Source organism: Canis lupus, chromosome 30, assembly GCF_011100685.1.
Source record: "Canis lupus familiaris isolate Mischka breed German Shepherd chromosome 30, alternate assembly UU_Cfam_GSD_1.0, whole genome shotgun sequence".
NCBI lineage: Eukaryota > Metazoa > Chordata > Mammalia > Carnivora > Canidae > Canis > Canis lupus.
The window spans coordinates 14,730,704-14,748,660 of NC_049251.1; the positions used below are offsets into that span (position 1 = coordinate 14,730,704).

Consider the following 17,957-nt stretch of genomic DNA (forward strand, 5'->3'; position numbering starts at 1 on the left):
ACAAACGCGCGCGCGCGCGCAAATATTTACACTCGGCCACAGCAGATCAATCCAGGCACAGTTTCCTGCAAATACACTCGCGCGCGCACACGTACTTCGCGGCCGCCCACGTCCTCTCTTTCTCACCGACAGATACAGACATTTACACACGTAGGCCAGGAGACGCTAACCACGGTCCTGTGACTCCACGCAGGTTCCCAGGACACGCCTTATACATTGTTACTGAACCGATCAGCGAACACAGACAAACCTGCCAACACTTAAACCTACTGGCTGGATTTCATCTCCATGGCAACAAGCATGGAAGGTGAGACATCGCTGTCTGCGAAGTAACTTTCTCCCCCTACCCTCCGCAGTAGCCGACAGGGTTCAAGCGCAGGTCCAGATGAAGCCTGTTCTTATTCTCTTGTATTTCTGAAGCTAGGGAGCGGAGAAGGGGGGTGGGGGGCGCGGGGATGGAGCCTGCAGGTCTGGTCAGTTCAAATTCTAAAGGAGAAAAGAGCCCTGATGTTTCCGCTGCTGCAGCTGCTGTTGCCAAAAAGGAAAGAAAAAAAAATGTGTGTTTGCAGTTAGCTTGCTGATGCTTCTCCTATAATATTTTGCAGGGGGTTTCTATGCTTCTTTAGTTTAATATGCCCAAAGAGAAGTGGGGACAAACAAGGCAGAATGATGATGACAGTCCAGGTTTCTCTAGTGAGACATTTTGAAAATTTTCAGACCTGATATCCAGTGCTTCGAAAAGATCCAATGTCAGAGTCCTTGGGGAGCCTTGGGAAGACGCTCTTAAGGTTGAAATCTGAAAGGTTAGAGAGGGGGATTCTGACAAATTCCAGGGTTTTGGATCTCTGGGAAGGCCTGTAATTTATGTACTTCATCATGATGAAGACATCTGGGTTTGTAATTTAAGGTTTTCCTTTAATTCCAACACATTCCATTCCTAATGATTAACTAGCTCTGTGCAGAAGTGGCCTGAATAATTCTTCTTTTCCCTGTTTACTTGGAATGGGATTTAATAACCTTGATATTTGGTAGGGTATGTTGTGTATGTATTACAGGAGGATTCATTTAAGCCTGGGTTTTCTTATATGCCTCATTTCATGAAATCATGAGTCTTCATATTATTAGCATCAAAGATTACTGTATCTGATAACCAATATCAAAATACTTTTCACTGAAAATGCCATATTCCACTATAATAGTTGTTATTTCAGATATACTGTTTGGACTATCATTAATAGGTAAATAAACCAGAGGGAAAAACCTGTTGATTAAAATAAAATGCAGGAAGTTCTTTTTTTTTTTTTTTAATGGGCATATACTTTTCAATATTGGTTTCTGCATGGGGCACCTGGCTGGCTCAGCTGGTGGAGCATGCAACTCTTGATATTGGGGTTGTGAGTTCGAGCCCAATATAGGGTGTAGAGATTACTTTAAAAATAATATTGGCTCCTGTAGTTGCACATTGTAGCAAACTATAGGTTTCTGGAAAGTGAAATTTTATATTTCTAATCAGTAAACCTATTCATAGAAGAAAAAAATCACATACAACATTCATGTGTATGAAAGGCTATAAAATATAAAATTATAAAAAAGATTAAAATACTGTTATTTTTGACTACTCACAATAGTATGTATGACTGATCATAGAAAGACTTTGCTTATTGGTTATTAACTACAAAACTATTGAGTGGGATTTTGGCCTTTTGGTCTACAGGTATACCATTGGCCCAATCCTATGACTCATCAGGACTTAGAAATCCCGGTTCCTGACAGTTGCCATGAAGGAAATGATGTATTTTCAACTCAATTGCTCATTTCTAAAGTACCTAAATGTTGATCTTCATATCCATTTTTTGTGGGGTAGCATATTTAAAATAACTTTTACCACACTATTTTACATCTACTCTTTTTTTAAAAATTCATTTATTTTTTCTTAACAGGGTTTATTTATCCTGGTTTTATAACTTCACAATTTAAATGTCTCTCATTTTTCTTTTTCCCAGTAAACAGGATATTAAGATGATGCTTTCTCTCTGAGGTAGGCATTAAAATGTCTGTTTTACAGAACCTATTGATTTGTTTTGCTTTCTCCTCTCTGTCATGGATTAGAGAAAGTGAAAATGTGTCTTTCATCCACATTCATTGGGTAATTCCAGATATCTTATTAATTATAAAGAATCCAGTATTGTAAATGGAGAGTTCTACTTATTTTTAACAGTATTTTGTTTTTAGCAATACTTTTTTTTTATCAAATTGTGCTCTATATCAACAGAAGGGCACAAAGCTCATTGCACTTAACAATATAGTCTCAACAACTTCAGGCTGCTGTTGAAATGAGACAAGTTGTTCATTTCACACAACAAGTAAAATGCAAAGTTAGGGCAAACATTTAAAAAATTTACGGCTGAAAATACTGGTATTTCAACTGCTATACATATCGCTTAAATCACCAACAGCATCTATTTGCCAAACATATTGTTAGGCAATCGCTTAACTTTTTACTTATTTGCTTGTGTAGACACTACTTTTCAACCTTTAAATATTACCTTTTAAGTTGTTTTCCTTGACTTGAACTTTGTTTTCATCTTTAGTATAAGGTAGAATTTTAAAATGAATGTAGAAGTCCAAATTCTTCCCTTTATGTAGGGAAGAATTCTTCCCTCCTCTTTATCATTCCAATTTTTGGTTAAAAATGGAAAATTCCTAGTTCTTTGAACCCCAGTGAATTTACTTGGCTCTACTTTTAAAAGCTGAATATATAATCATGTCCTTATTATCGGAAATAATTGGTCTCACGATCTCAACTCTTGCACTTAAGTTTTTGTGCAAGTAAAACTTCCTTTGTGTTAGGTTTCTTTTATCATTTGGCTTCACTTATTCATTACCCATCACTCTAAAACCCTCTTCAATATAGTGTCACCCCTGGTCATTCAACCAAAATTTTTACAGTGATGAAAAACTTCTGAATGCCAAACCCAATGCCCTGTTTTACAGCACTTAGTTTCCACCAGCGCTGCAGAATTTGACACTGTTTACCAATACCTATAGAACCTCTAGCTTCCTTTATTCCCAGTGACTTCCTACTACAGATCCACTTATGACTCTGATCATTCCATATACAATTCCACTAGCAGATCCTGCTTTCTTTTTGTAAGAGAGGGATTCTTTGAGGCTCATTGCTAGGATTCTTCCATTTTCAGTCCTTTTTGGTGACTGCAAATAGAACCTTAATGCGATTACATCAAAACTGCTTTCTGGATCAATCCAGAATGAGTAGATCTGGCTTCCTACAGTAACACTTCAAATATTTGAAAGCAGCTGTCATCCTCTTTGATCTTCCCTTTTCTGCAAACCTCAGCAATTCTTTCCTTAAATTTTGATCTGTAAATGCTTCTATGTATTAACTTTATTTGACAATAATATCCTTAAGATAGTCTCCCCACCAGCAATTTTATGCTGGACAACATGATCTGGATTAATTTGTTTAAAACTGCCTATTGACTAGAACTAAACTTTTCATTTACTTTTTTAAAATTTTTATTTATTTATGATAGTCACAGAGAGAGAGAGAGAGAGGCAGAGACATAGGCAGAGGGAGAAGCAGGCTCCATGTACCAGGAGCCCGACGTGGGATTCGATCCCGGGTCTCCAGGATGGCGCCCTGGGCCAAAGGCAGGCGCTAAACCGCTGTGCCACCCAGGGATCCCCCTCATTTACTTTTTAAATTTACACTTTGCTCATTTTTTTTTTAATTTTGGCTAGTGAAAGCACTATCTTTACACTTGTCCAGACTTTTTTTTTTTTAAGATTTTATTTATTTATGATAGACATAGAGAGAGAGAGGGAGGGAGAGATACAGGCAGAGGGAGAAGCAGGCTCCATGCTGGGTGCCCGACGTGGGACTCGATCCTGGGGCTCCAGGATGGTGCCCTGGGCCAAAAGCAGGCGCTAAACTGCTGAGCCACCCAGGGATCTCCACACTTGTCCAGACTTAATGGAGTACAGTCATCTTTGATACCTCTCTTTCCATGGCCTACTACCTTCCATCATTTGCCAAAACTATCCCTGATATCTTTATAAATATCTTTCAAATATCTTTCATTTCCTCTCCCACACATCTACTTCATAGTCCAAGCCCTCATTGCTTTTCACTTGGACCATTTCTTTCCCATGATGCTCCTTCACTGAAATCTATGTCTATTTTGGCCTCATCATAAGTTTAGACTTTAGGCAAAGAAATTGTAAACTCTTAGCTTGATAGTCAAAAGATTTTACATTTTGGCTCAACCTACCTTTCCAATGTTTTGTTTCTTATATTCCCCTTTGCTTGTGCCAAATTGCTCTGAACAAATTCAGTACTTTTCTGCTTTCATATTTATTGTAATGCTGTTTCCTTCCTCAAATATCTAAATCTTCTCTTTCATGACTCAGCTCAAATAAAATCTCTCACAAGAAAAACTTTTCCTGATCTCTAAATGAATGAAATCTCTGTTCCCTCTAGATCTTTGCATCTCTTTTGTCATTAAGATGTTAAAGACAATAATACTAATCCCATGTGGTTATTATAGGGATTAAATAAAATAATAGGGCAGCCCAGGTGGCTCAGTGATTTAGCGCCACCTTCAGCCCAGGTCGTGATCCTGAAGACCTGGGATCAAGTCCCATGTCGGGCTTCCTGCCTGTTCCTTCTCCCTCTGCCTGTGTCTCTGCTTCTCTCTTTCTCTGTCTCTCACAAATAAATAAATAAAATCTTTAAAAAATAAATAATATAAAATAAAATAATAGATGTAAAGCAATGTTTGGTATCCAGTATATGTTAAATACAATTTTTTCCCTCTTCCCTTTAATTGCCTTTGTAGAAGCCTATGCTGTTTTCTTCCTGTTTGTATATGGATCCTCTCCCCTACAGGTTGGAATTATTTGGAGTAAAATCATATGAATCTTTGTGGGAATGCTTTTATTAATCAATCTGATAATAACGAGCAAGAAACACTGAACTCTGAGCTTCTGAATTTTGATATTTACTTCAAGGCCAATTTGTTTTTTAAATCAAACTAAAGCTTTCTTATTCATTTCAACTAAATGTTAAATGTTTTTTGACATGTTTTCTGGATGTCTAAAAATCAGATTTTCAGAACCAGAACTTTATTCATCAAAAATTAAATTTTTCAATAAATTTACTTTGATTCGGTTCAAATATTTATTGGATACCCATGATATGCTGGGAACTATATTCAGTACCTGAGAGGTAGTTATTTTTCCATTTAAAAAGAAAGTAATTCACTTCACAGATTGTCTGAGATTCTCAGAACAAGGCAATATATGGTATGGTAGATAATTTAACAAGGAATTTTGTATCTCTAACTAGGAAGATACTGTGTTTTAATTTAAAAGTAACAAATGAGTTGAGTGTTTTATTGCTACAGCTAGAAAACACCTCTTTTGTTTGTTCAGTTGATGGGTTTTATACAAATAATACAGTCTAGTAGATTGATCATTTAGAGCTAACTGACTTAACTCATCTAATGATCAGCTATGACCCTGTGTCTCTGTCTGCATTAGGATTCTTAAAAACAAATACATTCAACTAATATCATAATTATACGTAGAAGAAGAAAGAAAGAAAGAAAGAAAGAAAGAAAGAAAGAAGAAAGAAAGAAAGAAAGAAAGAAAGAAAGAAAGAAAGAAAGAAAGAAAGAAAGAAAGAAAGAGAAAGTTCTTGTTAAATCCCAAGGTCATTAGATATTCAGTCAGGTCTCATGTCTTCCACAGGATAAATAGAACAAGAGCTCAATTAGAAAAATCACTCTGAGCCACATAAGTGATACTAATTTTTTTCTTTTAATTTAGAGTATAGTCACTATGCCATATATAACAGGGAAGAAAAATGGTTTGATGGAAAGAAGTTTAACAGAGAAGTTTGAAACAATTTTTTCCATTTATTAAACAAACAGTATATCCCAAGTGTATTAAATGTTTCTAACACTTAAGATTTGATTATAAAGCTATTTTGTAATACAAATAATTATAAAATAAAATATTGTTTAATATTAACTGGTTTATTCATTGGTAAATAACTTTGAAAACCACAGGGTTTGTTCTTATTAATTACTTCCTTTCTTTACTCCTTACATGCCATCCCTCTTCTGTCTCAATTGCTTTCTGAAAATTGAATCCAAAAAGATCTGAAGGGTCAGTTATTTTAATAAATAATTCTTTACAATTATTATTAGAAAAGCGATAATAAAAACTCAAACACAAACATTCGATTATTCTCTATTACTGGATGACAAGCTATTTGGTAAAAGGTCCTCTCAAGGAGGGTGGCTGTGGGTTAGTAACCATTTGATTTAATTAACTGATCTCAATTTTAATTAATTAATTTAATTATTGTTAAGGTATCAAATGGGAAAATCTATTTTTTGTTAATTCAACCCATACTTTCTGAACACTTTTGCTGTAGTTTTAGAATCTCAGTACAGAAGGAGCTTAGGACTAGGAATCTGTTTGGGAAGAGGACTGGGAAGCTCATCTTGAAGTTGAATGTTTATAAAAAACATGCTGTTTAACTTGGGTTTTATGTTTATTTAGGGTGTTCTGAAAGCTAATGGGGATGGTGGGGAGATGGCTAATGATACACAGCTATTGCTGCCTGCTACTTGCAGGATGCTATATTAAGGTACTGTTTTTATTAAAATAATTTAAATATATATCTCTTTAAGAAATTAATATTTACCACTACAGAGTGGTAGTGGGAAGAAAAACACAAGTACATGTCAAAAAACTAAGAGAATGAAAAAGAACGAAGACATACCTATTTAAAAGTATCAGAGTCTGTATCAGACAAAAGGCACTGGAGACAGACCTTAAAACATGGACCTTAGAGAGCTGGACCAGTTCACACCCTATGATTATTTATGGTGTTATCTGCACGTGAAAAAATGAAGTAAAGATTAGATGACAATTCAGGTCAAGGAGGCAGTGACTTAACTATCTCACAATGAATCAAAAGCTTCTGGGGTTAATTATTTGAATATTCCCTTTCATACCTGATTTTATATTTAGTGCATAGGTAAGTTTTGGATGTCCACAAAGGCCATTACTGTCATTACTGTAGTCTGTCATTACTACAAGAGAAATAGCATCTCCAATGATAATTTGATCCTGATCCATATCTGATGATGTTTTCGTGTGTCTTTTGTGAATTAAGTCAAGAAGGTTTGAAAACTGCCAGATTTTAGAAAGCAATTACCCGCTCACTAATATACATGAATAAGACTAAACTGAGTCCAATTTTGTATCTAGGCCAAGAGGTGACTCCAGCAGGAATTCTGAAGAGCCATAATGATGTGACAGTGAATAATGAGTAGTACCTACTGTGGCAACTCTTCAGCTAAGATGAGTGTCAACGAAGTATCAGCTTTTTCATTGACTCTGGAGCAAAAAACTGGCTTTGCTTTTGTTGGAATTTTGTGTATCTTCTTGGGACTTCTTATTATCAGATGCTTCAAAATTCTCTTAGACCCATATAGTAGCATGCCTTCCTCTACATGGGAAGATGAAGTTGAAGAGTTTGATAAAGGAACATTTGAATATGCACTTGCGTGAGAGTTCCACCTTTATGGTTTTTAGGCTTATACCACTGGGACACATGGAAGATACAATTGTAATTTCCTTGAGCATGCTGGAAGAGGCTCATTTCATTCACTAAATTCAATAAACATGTGTGGTTGGACAAGTCATCAAATCTCTATGGACTTCAGTGAGGAAGCTAACCAGAGGATTTTTAATGTCTTTTTCAAATCTAGTGCTCTATGAACTCTGTGAATGTATCTGGAAACCCAGAGATCTGAGATCAATGAAGATTTAAGATATCATGAAAAGCTTTCCAGTTTAGGAATCTAAACTCTTATGATTTGAATTTTAATGTTGACTTAGTCAAGAACTAGCTTTATGACCTAGAAAGCTAGCTAAGGGGCACCTTTTCACATCTGCAAAACAAGGATAAATAAACCTATCCTTCATATTTTACAGGAATGTTGAGAGGACCAAATGATGCATAGTGAATGGGAAAGCAATTTGAAAACCAGAAAACATTGTCAAAACATACCTTGAAATTATTATTTATTCCCCTCATTGGCAATAGTAATAGAGATTCTCAAACCTCAAAAAACAATGGCCTAGTGTAAGATATTCACTTTTCTATCTTAATTCTCTTCATTTGATAAATGAAAATATAGAATTATCTTATTCTAAAATTCTTTCCAACTACAATTTCTGACCCTTTATGATTACCAAATGGAGGAATATAGTAGGAGATAAATCAATACAAAAATATTTGTGTCACCAGAACACAAAACTGCCAAACACACCAAAAAACGAATGACTACTACTTACTCAGAGTTAGCACTAAATTGGATGCTTTCCATTTATTATGTGACTTGACATACTTATGAATCCTTTGAGTTCAAAACTACTATTTCCATTTTATTTATTACCTTAATGTCCCAGATGAGGAGCTGAAGTTGAGAGAGCTTAAATAACTTCCCAAGGTCATCAAGCTAGAGAGTGATTGTGTTAGGAATTGAATGTGGGCAGTCTAATGTCAAAGTCATTGTTTGTAAACATCATGCTATACTCCAAGACACTATCCTCAACATTTTTATATATCTTACAAAGATAGTTACTGCTCAAGTCTATGGCACTCCAAAACAAGCTGTCTCATCCCTGATACTTTCCAACTCCTAATAGACTTAGAACACATCTGTGTTGGTTGTTAATCTTCTGGACCAAACTCACATCTCAAGGAGCTCTTTGAACCCCAGTAGGTAGAGGAGTGTCAGCCTAGGACACCTTATAGCCAGTCAGTAGTTTGGTCCAAGAACATTTCATTGAACCAAGTCAACCAGACATACTGGGAGTTGTGTGTGCCCAGGATGTGAGGTATCTCCTTCGTGACCCAGGTTTCTAAAGTACTTGTTAAGATATATGCCCAAGTACAAGATGCACCATTTTCCCCAGAGAAGACATTGAACAAGACCGTCCATTTTGGTCACTAGAATATAACAAGACCAGCTCTACCCTTCAAAGAAGAAAGACTCTAAGACCCAAAACATAAGATAACTTCATGAAGTATGAGCATTGTTTCTGAAAGTTCACCACTCACAAGCTTTCCAGATATCATCAATTCGACCATAGTATTATTTTCAATCCCACTAAATGGAAATTCTTTTAACCAAAATTGTCCTCATCCATGGAATTTATTCATGATCTATTGTTCACCTTAGATTTTTGGGGGGCAGCAGATGGGAAAGAGTGGTCAGTGTCTATATTTTCAGAACCAGAAATAATACAAAAAATATGAGGAATGGTTATAGTATGGATACATCATGGAAACTTCATGAAATGCTAATACTTTTAGGAATGTCCAATGTCATAGTTAGATCATTCTCCAGCTACCCTTTCCCCAGACCCCTGTCAGGAAAGACAAGAGGAAAATTAGAGGAGCATACTTCCAGAAGTTTTCCTCCTGTTACCTTACCCACATACTTGAAAAGCCTAAATTGGGTTTACCTTTCAAGATTGGCTTTATGGATGGTGTAATTTCATCCATATCCCCCAAACCATCTCCCATCTGCTCTAGAATGTCTGAATCCCTTAATAGAGAACAAAGACTTTCATTCCACAGTTAGAGATAAAAGGCTTAGAATGAAAATGTCTGGTTGATGTAAGACCAAGACTGAAACTAATTCACAGGACACTGTAGTCAGGCAGGCAAGCAGCAAGGATAAAGGAAATTGACCACCTTTGGATGCATTCACAGTCCTTGGCAGAGGAAAAGGTTCAAGGAACAAATAGGTGGGCTCCTGAAAGAGGCATTGAGGAAATGGTTGAAGGAAAAAGGGACTAGAGATGGTAGAAATAACTGCCAGTGAGTTCACAGCTTCCATCCAGGGCCAATCAATAGGGTTTGTTTTGAGTCCTAGCCCCATCTTAGCTGTTCTAAATAGCAACAGCCAGATGATTCTGAAATGAATTTGAATCTGAAAGGCATAATTCCTATGCCTTCTACGCGGGGAGTCAGAACCCTTTGTTGAATGGATAAATGGCTTGTATTTAAGAACAGACTGAGTTAGTGGTACATAGTTGTAATTCTGTCTCTATTTCTGAAACAGCCTCATGACATTAGCCCAATTGATTAGTATGACATTTATCTAGTAGAGTCTAGGGCATTTTACTTAGGTGTCTCCAAATCCTTTTCTACAATCCAGCATCTTTTCACCTACCTACCTTTCCTCCTATTTTATTAGAATAGTACTTATCCCAATCTCTAATGATTCACCCTGGAATCTTTGACTAAATCAAAGTTTTTTTTTTAATATTTTTATTTATTTATTCATGAGAGACACACAGAGAGAGGCAGAGACATAGGCAGAGGCAGAAGCAGGCTCCCCATGGGGAACTGATACGGGATTCAATCCCAGAACCCGGGGATCACAATCTGAGCCAAAGGCAGAAACTCAAACACTGAGCCATCCAGACACCCTCAAAGTCTTCAGTCAATTGTAAATATTTCCAAAATAATAAAAGTGTGAAGTACAAACCAGTACTGATCTAAATCCAACACACAAATTCACTCATTTAATTCACTCAATAACTGTACAGCAAAGTAGGTAACATTATTATCCACCATTATTGGTTGATGAGAAAGTTAAGGCACAGAGAGATTGATTAATTTGCCAGAGCTTACACAGAAGTGGCACAGCTGGGCTGTGAATTGAGTATACTGACTCACTTCAGAGTCTTGCTCCTAACCACTGTGTCAAGCTCCAAGTGTGCTGCTCAGGCAGCTGGAAATCACTTGGATAGCTTCTTATGTAAAAGACAAGGAGGATCCATTCAATCACCCCAACTGAAAACCAATGACAGAACCTGCACAGCGGAATTGTTTGTGCTGTCTAAATAATCACCACCTCACAGATTTGAGCAAAATCTTTCTCTCAATAAACCAAAAAAACCAGGTTTGATATACGTGTTTTGCCGGGTAGAGACAAAAAGACCACTGGGAAACTTAGTCACAGTTTCATTCTTGCTTGAAATAGTTTTCCCAATAGGTAGAAATATTTTCAATAAATCACTGATTTTATATTCAATCTGCTCACTTCCTATGCAGAGAAGAATTAATCTAATATCTACTACAAGCAAGATAAAATGATCTCAAATACCACTTTCTAGTTACAAAGTATAGAAATTATCTCTGGAGGCCTAGATTTTGCTGTATGTGCTAAGCAATAGGAGGTCACCAGGAATCATGTGAAGACAGTGGGATTCAATTTATTTAGCACCAAACAACTGAAGCACTGCTTATATTTTGTTGGGTGATTAATGCTGAACAATCCAACTCCCCTTACAAATTAAAGAAATTTTATATGACTTCCTGTCTAAATGGATTAATGGTTTACTACTGCTTACTAGCTGAGGTGGTACTCAGGGCTAATGACTGGGGAGGGCCCACAGTATTATTCCACACCAATCACTGCTCTATCACCTCTTTCAAGGAAGATTCTAACCAATAAGAAGAAGCCTATGGTTCTGGGCTGAAAGCTAAGTGCCCCATATATGCCTGGGTGATGTTGAAACAGGTAATGCTTCCTGAGAAGAAGGTTCCTTCTTCTGGTGGTAAGTTAAAAACCTCTCTGGGTGGGATAAAAATCACACTTAATATTATGTCATAAAGTAGATTCTGAGTAGTGAAATAAAGGCAAAGGATGTCAAGGACTATGAAGAGAAGTGAGATGTTCCACAAAAACTAAAGAGATGACAGCTTCACTTATAATTTTCCCCATAAAAGTTTATTTGCAAGTTGATGTTAAGATTTTTTTTTTAGTTCAAAGAGATAGCCTAATAACTTCAATAGGGAGGTGCATTTTTGTTTGTATTTGTCTGTTTTTCTAAAAAGCCAAAATTTAAAGTATCAATAAAGACATATTACTCTCATGAAAGAATGTTCTAAGATGGGCTCATATCATGGATTGTAAAGTGATTATGTGGTTTATTTATCTCATAGTCAAAAATAAGCTTCTCAATGAATTTGAGACTATTTCATTAAAGGGAATCCATAGGGCATGGTTATCTTACCTAAATAGAGCATAAAACTTTATCAAGGATTGAGATTTATTTTCTTACACTGAATACTCGTATTTTTTTTTAAAGATTCCTTGATAGCATTTCTAAAACATACAAGTGTTTGAGCAAATGAAAGGCTAGTAAAAGATCCAAGAATTTACAAAGCGATCTTCTTCACAGGATGTATTTTTATAAACTAATAGCCTGTAATTTTTAGAAGTTTTAAAAATATTTTTTTTAATTTTATAATCATCATAGAGTATAATCATCATTATCACATAATATGTGTTCATATCAATGATAAAATACTTTACAGTTTCAACATTCAGTACTGTCAAGGAACTGTATTTCAGACTGAGAATATTCTTATCGGCTCTTACTATACTCAGTTGCTAGAGTTATTCTTTTCTAAAATCATATTAAATCCAACTGCAGTGAGTCTAAGCAAGTCCTATAAACAAAGATAACAGTTTCATGACTGCATTGAAAATTGTTTGCTTAAGCAGGCCCCTAGTTATTTATTATTGGATTTAATTGCTCAGGTGACTAAAGTTCCTGGACAGGTAATTTTTAATGAAATGAATTTAAAATTGTATGTCTTGCGACATAAAACTGTTCCGTCATACCCTTATCCCTACTTAAGTGTATTTCTATTTCTTGAAGTTTAATTTTCTTTTTCAATGGCAGCTTCGAAGAACATTCTGAAGATTATATAGGGGACAATGCATCAAGAATCTATTTATTGAGTCCTTCTAGAATAAAAGCCAGGAACTCCCTAATATAAACACATTAGTGTTTATTTTGAGGAGGAAATACAAAGATTAAAAAAAGAATAGACTAGTCAAAAAAAAAAGAAAGAAAGAAAGAAAGAAAAAAAAAAAGAAATCCACTTTGGAAGATGTCTCTGAACAACTCTTCCAATGTGTTTCTGGATTCAGTGCCCGGTAATAGCAATCGCTTTCAAGTTAATGTCATAAATGAGAGCCATGAGAGCAGCGCCGCTGTGGATAACAACACCGACCCTCCACATTATGAGGAAACTTCTTTTGGGGATGAAACCCAGAACAGATTCAGAATCAGCTTTAGGCCTGGGAATCAGGAGTGCTATGACAATTTCCTTCAGAATGGAGAAACTGCTAAGACAGATGCCAGTTTTCATGCTTATGATTCTCACACAAACACATACTACCTACAAACCTTTGGCCACAACACTGTGGATGCTGTTCCCAAGATTGAGTACTATCGCAACACGGGTAGCATCAGCGGGCCCAAGGTCAACCGACCCAGCCTGCTTGAGATTCACGAGCAACTTGCAAAGGTAAGCTTCAGGGCACAGGCAAGTATCTTCCCTTACTCCTTCAGGTGATCTCCTGCTCTGTAATAGTGCAATGAATGTCACAGTGTCTGGTGGAGGGGTCTATTCCAAACCACCCTTCTTCCTTCCACCACAGGCTCTAGTTTCCAAGAACCAGAAAATGCAGAGAATCGTCTCACAAATACTCACTGACTAAGCACAGAGAACTCAAGAATTAGCTCTGAAAGTTAGGCAATGTGTCGTATCCTGTTTATGTTTTCGTCCACTCGTTTGCACACTTGGTTAAACACGTCCAGCTAAATGCTAAGCTGGTTTCACCGTAGTATCAATGCCTCCACAACAGTTTAAAAAAAAGGGGGGGCGGGGAATCACTGGCACTTGCAGTAGTTAATACTGTGGTGCCAGCCTTTAGAGCACACGGGTATTTTATATTCTTTAGAGAGCGAAGATTTGTAAGATTCAGCGTTTTATCCCTTCCTCTTCAAAACTTTGCCTGAGGCTCCTGAATGCACTTAAGCATGTAAAAGTAACTAAATTAAATTTAAGTACAGAAGCAACAGACGTGGCTAAACTTTTCATTATTTAAGGAATATAGCCAGGGTTCCCAAATCTGCTAGAAGCATGAGGCAGCACTTTTTCTAATCTTGTAGCAAATCAGTTATAAACTTGGTAGATTTCTTCTTCTCTACCTTGCTCTAAAATGGTTTGAAGCACTTCATCTTCCTAGAGCACAGTTTGGAATGAATATCATTCTTTTTTTTTTTTTTTTAAGATTTTATTTATTTATCATGAGAGAGAGAGAGAGAGAAAGAGAGAGGCAGAGACATAGGCAGAGGGAGAAGCAGGCTCCATGAGGAAGCCCGATGTGGGACTCGATCCCAAGGCTCCAGGATCACGCCCTGGGCCGAAGGCAGGAGCTAAACTGCTGAGCCACCCAGGGATCCCCTGAATATCATTCTTTATGGATATAATTACTTGCTAAAAAAGAGTAATTAGCTGTCACATAGCCAAATGGAGTTTACTTTTGCTCAAGTGTTGAGGTAAAATAAAAAATGGACTGAAACAATTCCTTTCGTATTCATTCATTAAACAATTTTTTAAAATTAATCAATTACCCACCCTCGGGAGTCTGGGAATATTGCTTCACGAAAGACACTAATAAAAGTGAAAATGCCCCTTTAGTTTCTTTTCATTCTTCTTTCCACAAGGAAACTCATCTCTAAAACTACACAGGGCCCCTGACTCTGCATCCCACCACCAGAGACTGAGGGACTTCTTGAGGAAACCCCATGTTGGGAACTCTACCTTAACCTTTCTCGCAACAAGTCTTACTTGTTCCATATACCATATTGGCAACATTCGGCTGAATACTGGTTTCTTTACACATGTAAGATTTAGGCTTTATCTGGGATATTTAGTGTTTTCATCAAAGGCAGTTAGCAATGTGACAATGTCAGAAGAAAAATAGCAGCCCCCATTAAGAATTTTGAGAAAAGGGTTGATTTGAAGTTCCTGAAATCGGACTGAGGTGTCACTTGGCTTTCTGTAGGAAAGAGGAGAGAAGAGAGAAATGGGAGAAGGAAAAGAGGGAAAAGTTGGTTGTGAGAAGGGAGCACGGGAGTTTTCAAGATATGGGAAAAGCAGAAAAAGAAATTTAGGACATTATACAGAGCTTTCAATTTATGCTGAAGAAGTAAAATGAGCCAAAGTTATCTTTAAAAAAAACCTAAAATTATCTCCCATCATAATCAAACTCATTACACATGATAATTTTTAAAGCTGCATCCTTTGTAAAGTCACCATCAAAATTTAAATATTCTCACTCACATTCCTCCCCCAATTTACAACAAAGCAAAGTAAAACTCTAATTCCATTAAAAAGGGAATTGAGCAAACTCACATGGATCTTTCGACTAATGTTGAGAGAAACGTAGCTTATTTATGATTCCTAAAGCCACAGTTTATGTAAATCTTTACATTAGGGGAAAAAAATTCTCAGGGAACAATGGTCACTTGTTCAAAAGCCATCTGAATGACCATGATAGAAACGCAATACATGCATTTGACAGATTGCAAAGCTGTTTGTGACATCGTATTCTTTTTGAAAAGATAAAATGAGACAAAGAATTAACTTTGACTCAAAGCTCTTTTGTATTCTTTTTGTGACATCGTATTCTTTTTGAAAAGATAAAATGAGACAAAGAATTAACTTTGACTCAAAGCTCTTTCTTCTCATCTGCAAAGGAATAGCAAATTAAATAGTTTAAAAATTAGCTTTGGTCCTAGAGTGCGTGGGTGGCACAGTCTGTTAAGCATCTGACTAGGTTTTGGCTCAGGTCCTGATCTCAGAATGGTAAGATGGGCTCTGCACTCAGTGTGAAATCTGCTTGAGATTCCCTCTGCCCCTCCTGCTTGTGCTCTCTATCTTTAAAACAAACAAGTAAAATTATTTCAAAAAATTAGGTTTAGGGGATCCCTGGGTGGCGCAGCGGTTTGGCGCCTGCCTTTGGCCCAGGGCGCGATCCTGGAGACCCGGGATCGAATCCCACGTCGGGCTCCCGGTGCATGGAGCCTGCTTCTCCCTCTGCCTGTGTCTGTGCGTCTCTCTCTCTCTCTTTCTCTCTCTCTCTCTGTGACTATCATAAATAAATAAAATTAAAAAAAAAATTAGGTTTAGGCCCAGTGCCCTGAATAATCATTCTGAATGAATGAGTATAGTAATAAGTCACTCTTTTTATGAATTTAGCCTGCACTCATCAACATTCATCTTGATTAAATCATACAGAAGTATCAACAAATTGGGAGCAGAATTCAAATACAGAATCTACATTCTAGTGTTTCTAAAACTCTAGGGCCCAGTTCACCTCTCTATATGTTCTACTTCTGTACTATCCTTTGATACCAGACATGAACAATCCAGGCCTTCTTCAATTCACCTCTTTCTTCCTTGTTAGTGATTTTGATCCTATTTCCCCCTGCTTACTTCCCCATAAAAGATGAAGACCTAGAGTGGAATGGAGCTGTGGAATGGAGCAGCTAATGCTGCTACCTCCTTGTGGTCCTTGACATGTTTATGGTGGTCCCTCAAACTACAGCTAGAAATCACCAATAGAGAAAACATTGTATAATAATGCTCAGACACATCACAGATTTTGTATGCAAAAAATTATAATGCGAAAAAAATTATGACTAAGTTATAATGTTTACTTAAACAATTTAAAAATGGGAAGCAATAGACATAGTACAAATTTGGTGACTTATTTTTGTACCCATGATTCTAATGCTTTAAAAAGCCATATAGTAATGATACATTCATACTAAATGACAGGACATATTTAGACAGAAACCAGTTGGATTTGCGCAAATCCTGGTTATTACTTCCAAGTCAGAAAAAAATTACATGACAACGTTTACCTAGTAGTAGAAATGAAAAGTAGGTTTAAAAGACATTATTTCAAGACTACCTTAACTGAAGCTCTAGGAATGATACATATTGACAAAATTTGTAATCCCAATGATTTGAGATCATAGTTAAATAAATCTTTTCATTTTCTATGTAGTAAAGAGCTAAATGCCTAGACGGGTGGCTATGAATTATGGATTTCCAAAAACTCTAGTTAAAAGCAGGAAAAAAATGACTCCATCTTTTGCTTTCTCTGCAATATTATACAAGCTACATAACTCCAACTGATATTGTAGGATGTTTGTGAGTACTATAATTTTTATGTATATACAGTCTAGTATGTTGACTATAATGGATGGAAACTCAATAAATGATTGTTGATAATGATGACGGAAATTTTTGTATTAGCTGATTTTTATTTAAAAAGTAAAATATGGGCAGCCCAGATGGCTCAGCGGTTTAGCGCCACCTTCAGTACAGGGCCTGATCCTGGAGACCCGGGATTGAGCCCCACGTCAGGCTCCCTGCATGGAGCCTGCTTCTCTCTCTGCCTGTGTCTCTGCCTCTCTCTCTCTCTCTCGCTCTCGCTCTCTCTCTCATTCTGTCTCTCTCATGAATAAATAAAATCTTTAAAAAAATAAATAAATAAAATAAAATAAAAAGTAAAATATACACTGATAAAACATTTAACAAGTACTAAAAAATATAGAGATGCCTCTTATCTCATAAAGATCTTCAGTTAGTCTCTAAATGACAATCATTATTGGCAGTTTCTTATAAATCCTTCGAGAAATTTTCTATGCCTATACAAACATACTTATTTAAGTATCTATATTACTATCTATCTAATTTTCTGTCTATATTTTTTAAACACACATTGAAGCATATTTTTTTACACATTGTCCTGTTTTCACTAAATAATATACATTGGACTTCTTTCCATATCAAAACATGTATAATGATTATTAAACACCTGGCAAAGATTAATCTAATATTTTTACTTTGTAAAAATAATTCTATTTTTTGTGTCCAGTATAATCCTGTGGCCACCTTTTTAAACACAGTTCCTAACTACAGAGCTAACCAAAATGGATCTCCTTTTCAGCCTTACTAA

At 36.4% G+C, this 17,957-nt stretch overlaps 2 protein-coding genes across 5 annotated transcripts in view; both read left to right on the plus strand.

Annotated features, from left to right (window-relative positions):
- CTXN2 (cortexin 2) lies at positions 1 to 12,948 on the plus strand. Of its 2 annotated transcripts, XM_038580370.1 has the most exons (5): positions 1 to 307; positions 2,004 to 2,038; positions 6,592 to 6,679; positions 7,306 to 11,679; positions 12,814 to 12,948. In XM_038580370.1, exon 4 carries the CDS (start codon positions 7,363 to 7,365, stop codon positions 7,606 to 7,608), a length of 246 nt encoding a protein of 81 aa, XP_038436298.1. In that variant the 5' UTR covers positions 1 to 307; positions 2,004 to 2,038; positions 6,592 to 6,679; positions 7,306 to 7,362; the 3' UTR covers positions 7,609 to 11,679; positions 12,814 to 12,948. The 2 variants fall into 2 exon arrangements, with proteins under 2 accessions (XP_038436298.1, XP_038436297.1); XM_038580369.1 differs by lacking the exon at positions 6,592 to 6,679.
- Positions 12,949 to 12,998: 50 nt separating this feature from the next.
- Positions 12,999 to 17,957, plus strand: part of SLC12A1 (solute carrier family 12 member 1) — an 89,100-nt gene continuing 84,141 nt past the window's right edge. For all 3 annotated transcript variants that reach the window (XM_038580355.1, XM_038580356.1, XM_038580357.1), the window contains exon 1: positions 12,999 to 13,444. In XM_038580355.1, coding sequence (XP_038436283.1) covers positions 13,025 to 13,444 — 420 coding nt within the window. In that variant the 5' untranslated portion in view covers positions 12,999 to 13,024. The remainder of the gene's footprint in view (positions 13,445 to 17,957) is intronic.

Coding starts and splice junctions, on each gene's coding strand:
- CTXN2 (XM_038580370.1), top strand. CDS start 7,363: ATGAGTAGTACCTACTGTGGCAACTCTTCAGCTAAGATGAGTGTCAAC.